Source organism: Syzygium oleosum, unplaced genomic scaffold, assembly GCF_021117445.2.
Source record: "Syzygium oleosum isolate NSW1041296 unplaced genomic scaffold, Sole_v2.1 Sole_v2.05, whole genome shotgun sequence".
Classification (NCBI taxonomy): Eukaryota; Viridiplantae; Streptophyta; class Magnoliopsida; order Myrtales; family Myrtaceae; genus Syzygium; species Syzygium oleosum.
The window spans coordinates 4881810-4890257 of NW_026607489.1; the positions used below are offsets into that span (position 1 = coordinate 4881810).

At 39.3% G+C, this 8448-nt stretch overlaps 1 protein-coding gene across 6 annotated transcripts; it reads right to left on the reverse strand.

Moving 5' to 3' along the window:
- Positions 1 to 239: 239 nt before the first annotated feature.
- On the reverse strand, positions 240 to 6555 carry LOC115676464 (uncharacterized). 6 transcript variants are annotated; one of them, XM_056311942.1, is made up of 9 exons: positions 6324 to 6555; positions 5471 to 5922; positions 5283 to 5388; positions 4786 to 4878; positions 4514 to 4709; positions 3354 to 3520; positions 2067 to 2308; positions 1721 to 1893; positions 240 to 923 (listed from the first exon to the last, which is right to left on the reverse strand). In XM_056311942.1, the coding sequence occupies exons 2-9, from the start codon at positions 5802 to 5804 to the stop codon at positions 759 to 761; spliced, it is 1476 nt and encodes a 491-aa protein (XP_056167917.1). In that variant the 5' UTR covers positions 5805 to 5922; positions 6324 to 6555; the 3' UTR covers positions 240 to 758. The 6 variants fall into 6 exon arrangements, with proteins under 6 accessions (XP_056167917.1, XP_056167915.1, XP_030455259.1 ...); XM_056311940.1 differs by having other exon boundaries at positions 3354 to 3532; positions 6344 to 6554; XM_030599399.2 differs by having other exon boundaries at positions 3354 to 3532; positions 6324 to 6554.
- Positions 6556 to 8448: the final 1893 nt, after the last annotated feature.

The window sequence follows — 8448 nt, forward strand, 5'->3', positions numbered from 1 at the left end:
ATGTAATCTCACACGCAACTCTCCACACCAGTTGGCAAAGAGCACTTCAGTATGCATAGAAAAACAAGCCATTCACTAATCTAAATTTTTTAATTGTTACCGGATACGAGGATAACCTCATTCAGAAAACAAACACGAGGGCAACAAGCCGCAGAGAATCTCATAACTCTAGTAACTTTAGTATCACTGCCAATGAGCAGACACAACCAGCATAAGAACCATGAATCATGAACAGTACATGCCACATTCGGCCTCCCTCGTTGCTGAGTATATTTCATAAAATGCAAGTGGGGACAAATTGTTGAATGTTCACAAGTTACTCAAAATGCTCAAGAAAGAAAAAAAAAAGGATCCTTCTACCCGGATTGCACAATAGAACAAGAAGGTTCTTGATGGTACAAGCAAATGAAAATTGACTCCAAACGAAAGTAAGTTTACAAACTAAAGATAACAGTCTCAGATTGCAAAACCATGCACTATGAAGTTGCCCTTCAAGCATCACAGATAATCTAACCTCATCACTTACATCATTGCACTAACTTGAAAAAAATCACGTGCTTGTAACGGTAAGGGCATACAGCTGGAGCTAGCAGAGCCATATGGATGGCCCCCCAGCAAATTCACTGGCACAATTACGAAAGATCAAAGTAAGAACCGAAAGGCTTGGCTCCATCAACAATAGAAGCTGAGGAAAACACTCATTTAGCACCGGCATATAGGAAGGCATTGGCTGTGATGAGAAAAATTGGTAGAGCTCATCACGTGAACGGGTAAAAGTTAGAGAAGAGTAAACTGCCAAGAAGGATATAGGCGGCAGAATAGGCCCAAATCATATATGCCCATCTCCGGGAACTAGGTGAAATCATCAAATATGCAGCAAACCAATAGAGCGGAGCACTGGCAGACAAAAAACGAGTCGCAACCTGCCAATTATCAGGCATTAGAACAAGTTTGCAAGATCCAGAATCATCAGTCATCACTTTGTTCCAAACATTTGAAGCAAATGAAAAATCATCGGTACTATGAAATTTTACAACCATAGCCACACTACGAATGCTGATTGCAGGTAGAAGCCTGTATTTAAAATCATTGCGAATTTAGCTCATGCTTTAATTTATGAAAGGATAATCCATAAACTTAAGTAATCACCACAACATTCAAGACTAGCCGACTTTAGCTTGTAATTTGGAAGAGGCATGACAAGAGATTTTGTTTTGATGTATTTGTTATTGCTTTACTTTTTTATATCCTGGTCAACACTCTATCTTGCAAGTTACCCATAGGCATTAACTGACGAATATTAAAAGTAGAACAGAGACCCATATTGGAGTTTGGAGCTATTTGAATGTAATAGAGTTTTGAGTTTTCTAGATTGTGTTGTTTTCTTTTCTTTTCTTTTTGTTTTGAATGAGATCAAAGGTATCATATAACCCAATCTCGTGAACTATGCCAGATTTTTTCGTGGCATTTCCCACAAACAATGCAAAATAGGGCAAATTGCATGCTTCATAAATGCATCGTGTCATCATAAATTAAAGCACGTGCTAGTCAAAGCTCGATCTAACTACATACTTTTCCCACTTATTTTTAAACCATATTATGAAACGTGCCTCTTCTGTGTTAAAAAACACATTAGGGTAATGATAAAAACATGAGATCTCTTTGGATAATCAGAGTATCTTATAAGTGCAGACAAATATAAAACAAGGAGGAATCTCACCTGCACATGCATGACAAACAATGCTGTTGCTCCCACGAACCCCAAGTGTACTATGAATGGGAATACAGAGGCAGACAAGTATGGTGACTCATCAAGCAATTCGTTCTCCTTTACTTGAGTTGAAGGCTTTGCTCTACCAATCATTTGTTTCCTCCTCCGAAGATGGCGAGTCTCTGTTAGAAGCACCATAATGATGGCTTTTAACTTTTGTAGAAAAACCGATAGAAGGTATTAAATTTTAAAAGAATTTTATATGCCACACATTTCTTTTTGGGAGGTTGAGAGGGGGAGAGAGAGCATGTACTTGTGCATGAAAGTCATAGCCTCCGAATTCTGAAGAAGTTACCTGTATCAGTACTACTCATATTATCCGGAGAGCAAGTTTTTGCCCTTGAATATGCTACTGGTCGAAGGAGAAATTCTGCAGACATCTCTTCAAGGGAAGCTTGAAATCCTAGCGAAAAGAGGAGCTTAGACCACGTTCGAGCATAGGTCAATATCGAGCAAAGCGTTAAGGTCAAGATGGGAGATGCCAGCAGAAAATTTGGCATCTGTTTTAGTTGGAAGTATTTTAGGAACCCTACTCCCCTGCATAAAAAGTAAATCATTAACTAATGCAAAATATTTAGCAGATCAATATGAACTTTCAAACCAATACGTGTATTAGGCCTTCTATTTCCCTATCTTCCTCTTTCAATCAAAAACAACAGCAAGAAAATGGGCATACAGAGTGATATTATAACTATAGGTGTTGCCCATCAGTAACAGTGGACAGTGACATTCACAGCCCATTGTCTCAAACCCTTTCGAGCCTTCTTCATAGATGCAGACATCAAAAGTAATGACCTACTCACTCAGTGATTAGAAAGCAATCAACACTATTATCTCTCACTTGAAACAGTGTTATGATTTAGGGGTGCTTAAATCCTTCCAGCCTCTTCTGCTCTGTTCAGAAAAAAACATCATGGACCAACAATAATCCATGATAAAACCCTCAGTCATTTGTCTAGCCACCACATTCACCACAAATTTTTCACTAAAACAGAACATTCCAATGACAGAACAAGTCACACGAACAACAAAGTCAATTTTGGACTATTGTCATTGCATAGAAACATACAACAGGTTAAACCAAATCCCTCTTGAATCCTCCCTTCTAATCACATAGAGCAATCAGTAATTAGTTTAAATGGATTATGGTGCCCAAGAATATCCTAAAATTCTCTTCTTTTACTGAAGTCTGACATTGCATTTTTCTTCTATATCACCAGATTGCAGTATTAGATCTCAATGCTAGACAGTATCACAATCCAAACCCAATGCAGGTAAGGAAGCTTCTATGAATGGTCAATGCATCGTATAGTAACCATAGATATAAGGACATGCATCCACAATGTTAAACAGAATCACTTATTATAGTAATAATCCTGGCATTGCAACAGATACAAAGAAATGAAGCATCAGACTTTAATTTGAAGCCATTCGCTGATAGAGTGGATCCAAAAGAACCAACATGACTTTATCAAAGAGACATTTACATTCTCAATTTACATTACAAGTAAAATGCTAGAAGCACCAACAGTGTCAAAGATCAATAATGGAAATGTTGTACCAGATGAGTAGCTTCACGTACCAATAATGACCTTGGATGTAATTGTACATGGTAGGTATTCTCCCTCTGCACCAAGGTCTAATGTCATCAAAATGCTGTCCATGGCACATGTTGTAGTATCCAAAAGCTTGGAAAGAGATAAATGGAACAAATATAAAGAGACAGCGCAGGATTCCAACGGCAAAAACCTGCATTGCCAGCTGAGATAAAAAATCAATGAGTTAAAAAAATAATCTCATCAGGCATACCAATCCTAGTTAAGAAGATGCTGACAACTAGTGATTACACGTAACCGAACAAGGTGCTCTATATGTTTCTTATCTGCTGTCCCACGGGTCCAAGCTAGAGATATGACCCCAAATGCACTCACAATACATAACAATGGAAAGAATCTATTGCCGACACTCGTGGACATTTTCCACAAGTTTGATTTTATGAACATGCCATTACATGAATCTAACATAACATCCAAAAGTAACTCAACCTATGACATGATCGACACACAATATAGAAGTTTGGTCTTGTAGGAGTGAAAGGTGGCGGGCGGGCAGCTTATATGTCAGCCCTTGGAATCTACCTTACGAATATCATTATGCAACCTCTTGGAATCATCCTAGAACTTGAATTTTAGAATCTGTATTCTGCAGGTTCTAGAAGCCTTGTATCTTTTCTGTTTCAAATCAAAGTGCTTTGAACCTACCAATTATCAACATACAAGATAGAAGTTACAAAGCCGAGAATTACGTCATTGGTCAACAACATAGAGTCGTGACACATCAAAACACTTTCGAGTTTAACCATAAAAACAAACAGGACAATAAGGTAGATACCAATCAAGTTTCCAATTATTGGGCCTGACCCTTTTACATGTATTAGCTAACTGTCATGCTCTTTGGCTCAACGAGCCCTGAAGAATGCTCGTATGTCTGAAAGAAATGGTTCTCTAATGCCACGTATATCATAACCGCATTTCGAGGAGCTGCACACACGAAACTCCACAAGAAATTATTCTTTCCTGCAACCTACCATATACTCGCAATTTTCAATATTTTGAACTCAAAACCCACCCCGTAATCTTTACTACCCACCTTTTTACCAATCCAATCATTCCAATTCCATAGTTTTCCTTGTACACCCCTATAGTAAATATACCTTGAGGTCTTCAAGTTAAGAAGACTCACAGAAGTGCGCTTTTTGTGAATCAAAGCTTCATAAGCCCTGAGCAGCGTATGAAAACAGATATAGCCAGCATTAAGCATTCCATTCGATCTTGCCAAACCTGAAACAGCAAGCCACAGAACGGCTATACTCTGTGCACCAGAGAACCAGTGATATACCCCTCCAATTGAGAAAAGAGCATACAGACTTTCTGCATAACTGCCAATGACATGGGTAAGTATTACACTCTGTCCATTGGAGAATACATTTAGAAGCAAAGAGTTTAGAATATTACATGGATGTGTAAAATATTGAAGCCGGGTTGAAGCAGAACAAGATAGAAGCCCTAAGAGATGCCTTTGTGTCCTTCAAGATAATCAATGAAAGCCTGTCGAAAACACTGCATTCTCTCAAAACTGCTCATTAACTCCCACGATCTCCAGGTAATATAATCTTAAAAACTAAATCATTTGGACATTTAAGTCCAATGCATACAAATTATATTGTTTTTATCCCAAAGAATTAGAAGTAGGAAATGCATTGGACAAGCACATCTGTGAGAGAGGAAATCTTCTCATGAAATACAATCTCGGCACAAACACTGGGTATTGGAATCACTCCATAAAAACATTTTGTTGAACTTAAAATAATCAGCTAGAACACTTGGTAAATAAGCATCTCTTGCCCTTCAGAATCATAACATCCAAGAGTAGGATAAGCACAATAATGTTTGAAGCATGTCATAAATCCCCTGTCATGTGAGACGGAGAGAGAGTGACGAGATTATATGACCTGTAGAAATACACCGCAGCAAACACAAAGGCAATGTTGCTGATGAGGTAGCCTGAAAGTCCCAAGACTGCTCTGTATCCAATCACGGGAACCAACGGCAGAAGAACTGGTATGGACTGATAAGATCACATGAATAACGCACAAATGCACGATCATGAATCGGAGGAACTACAATAACAAAGCCAAACCTGTTCGAGATGAAACGGAGATGAGGAAGGGGAGCAGAGGGAAAAAAGCATAGGTCTGCTCATACTCATAGCCGCACTCAGCGATCCGAACGTAGTACACACTATCCCAAACGATGTTGCTCTCGATCCCCGAGCCGAGGCTCGGCCATAGCACTGGCTTTTCAGCAGAAGATGAGGATGAGGTACTCGAGAGGCAACTAGGGTTTAAGGTCGCGGAGGTGTCATAAGGATCAAGAAGAGATCGCCAGAGGACAACGAGTGCAACGAGGAGGAATCTCGACGCTAATGCGGATTTCAGGACTAGAGACTCATAGCTGTTCAAAGAAGGAGGCATCGGATTTGATGAAGTGAATTAGAGCCTGAATAAGCTAAAACCCAAAATTTTCAGGACTGCCATAGACTCGGCCACGACATGGATATCAACTATATGTAGAGCTCCTCAGCTATCCAACCTGTAAGCATTATTGACTGAAATGAGCGTGCAAATTCATTCACGGTTCAATCTCGGGTCAGCCACTCAACAGATCAAAAAGAAAATGAAGAAAAGTAAACAAGAAGCCGCACATCATCAAAAATTTTCTACTTGTGCACCAGGGGATTGGATCAAGACCTCAATTTGACTTCACACATCAAATTTGAACAAAATTACTCGCGCGCGGCGCGTCACGTCGGGGATCGCAAAACATATCACACAAAGGGCCATACTGGCCTGCTCGACGGCCGACCCGTCAACCGACCCGAATTTTTCAAAGGCATATATATATATAAGAGTTCAATCAACAGTCCACCAATTTCTAGAGAGGGCGCTGCACGGAACGAACAGAAAACCAAACGCACTGAAACAACTACTCACTGGGGCATTTCAACAAGCACCTCTAATGCACAGAACAGAGCAGAGGACCAGAACGAGCGCCTGTAAATCTAGAAGCTGGAGGGAGCTACAAATCTGCGCGGAGAGACGACGGCAACTCCCAAAACAAAAGGGACAAAGGGACAAAAGTTTTCATGGGCAATGCGAATCCAGAGGATGTTTCATCAGACGGAATCGAAAGACCGAGCGAAGTGCAGCACCACCCGATGACTCTGGTACTTCACGCCACACCGTCCTTCCCTTTCAAATACTAAAAAGAACAAACCAATTAATAACGCAGAAAGTCGTCATAAAAAAAGAGGCTCGCGTCTCGCAAAATTGAATCTCTTAAAAAAAATTTGATTTTTTTCTTTTGTGGGAACAAAATTAGATTTTCCTTCAAAGAAAAAGCAATTGCCTATTCATTTCCATATAGTCAAAGCTAATGGATGAATTCGGAGTATTTTCGTGATTTCGGAAGTACTTTTTAGATCATTGCCGAATAGAAAATATTAAGCATAATTACACGTCACTAAAATGTATAATTATATTATGTCTTATATGCACGTAGCTTCCTATCGATAAATGATTTAAGCTTTTTAGGTTGAACATTTTGATAAAAAAAAAGATTTTTGAGATTTCTTCCCGTATGAATATTGAAATTCTATTTTCGCTGATATAAAGCACAGGAAAATGGTTTACGGAGTAGGGGTTGAGTAATCTCGCATATTCGAGACAAAGTTCATAGAGCCCCGGTACGGAGGCTCCTGCCCCAATCTTGCTCATCAAAATGAAAATTGTCCAAAACGAAACCCGTAAAAAACACCGCGGCATGTCTACTGTCTAGTCGGGCCAATCCAAGCCCTTTCTAAAAAGGGTGTTTCGGGTCCTACCCGACCCGACTATGCAGCGGATCTCTCGGGCCATCGGGTCAACCCGGCCCTTAATTAGCTTTGAATTAAATTTTCGTTTTGACCGACTCGTATCGATAATTTAATAATTATGAGATCATACCTTCTACGCCAATGCCACGTGGACGATGAAAATAGGACCCACGTGGATAGCATCCGTAGAGATTAATTTATCATGCAGTATTATACGCTTTTTTGATGACGATGCCCCAATCAATCGCGCCTTCCTCGTACCGTAAGGATTAGAAAAAAAGGGTTAATACCATCAAAAACTCTAAACTTGTATACTTATGACAAATTTACTCCAAACTAATTTTTTGACCTCCAAAAATTCAAAACCGGTACACTTGTGACAAATTTGCCCTAAACTCCCCAAATTGGTATATTTGTGATAAATTTATCCTCCGTTAAATTGAATTAATATAAAAATAAACCACAAACTAATACAACTATGACGAACGAAGAGTAAAACCCTAAACTAGTACACCCGTCAACTATTACGTGTCATTTAACTCGGTAATTTGACAGTAAAATTGAAGAGGTAAAATTTTTACAAATATACCAGTTCGGGATTTTTAGTGATAAAAAAATAAGTTTGGGATAAATTTGTAACAGATGTATTAATTCGAGATTTTTCGTTGTAATAATTCTAGAGCATTCCTTCGATTTTCAAATTCAGAGTTTTGGATATTGATCTAACCTCTTTGAACGGATGGGGTTTCCCGTTTTTAATTAACAACAGGGTAGACTTCGAATTTAAAAATCACGATAATCACCAGGATGGGGCTCAAATTTATCCGATCGATTAATTTCTTTTCGCTTCCTCCCCTTCCTAATTTGCTCTCCACTCCATCCTCGCGGCCAAAAAAAAGAAAAAAAAAATTGCACCGAATAAAATAAACCCACTTCGAAAAAGAAATAAAAAAAAAAAAAAAAAACCCCAAAATTGATTTTTTCGAGTTTTTTTTTCCTCTTTATTTACTTTTTTTTTTTAGGGAGGGGTGGGTCCGAAAGTATTTCGAGTTTGAGTACCCGACGACGACTTCCTATTCGCGCTTTAAGAAAGAAGCTTCCATATATTTCACTCCCGGTGCTCGATCGGATTTCCCCCCTCCCCCAAAGCCTTTTCCTCCTCGAATTCGAACTCCTTTCCTCGCAATTCCATGCCCTAGGGTTTTGCACGAATTCGAGTTCCGGGGGCGGGGGGGGCCTTCTCG

Excerpts from the sequence above, each read along its gene's own strand:
- LOC115676464 (XM_056311940.1), bottom strand. The coding sequence starts at position 5,804 with ATGCCTCCTTCTTTGAACAGCTATGAGTCTCTAGTCCTGAAATCCGCA. Across the intron at positions 2,309-3,353 it reads TACATCCAAGGTCATTATTG|GGGAGTAGGGTTCCTAAAAT; the intron begins GTACGTGAAGCT and ends CTTTTTATGCAG. Across the intron at positions 1,894-2,066 it reads TATGAGTAGTACTGATACAG|AGACTCGCCATCTTCGGAGG; the intron begins GTAACTTCTTCA and ends TGCTTCTAACAG.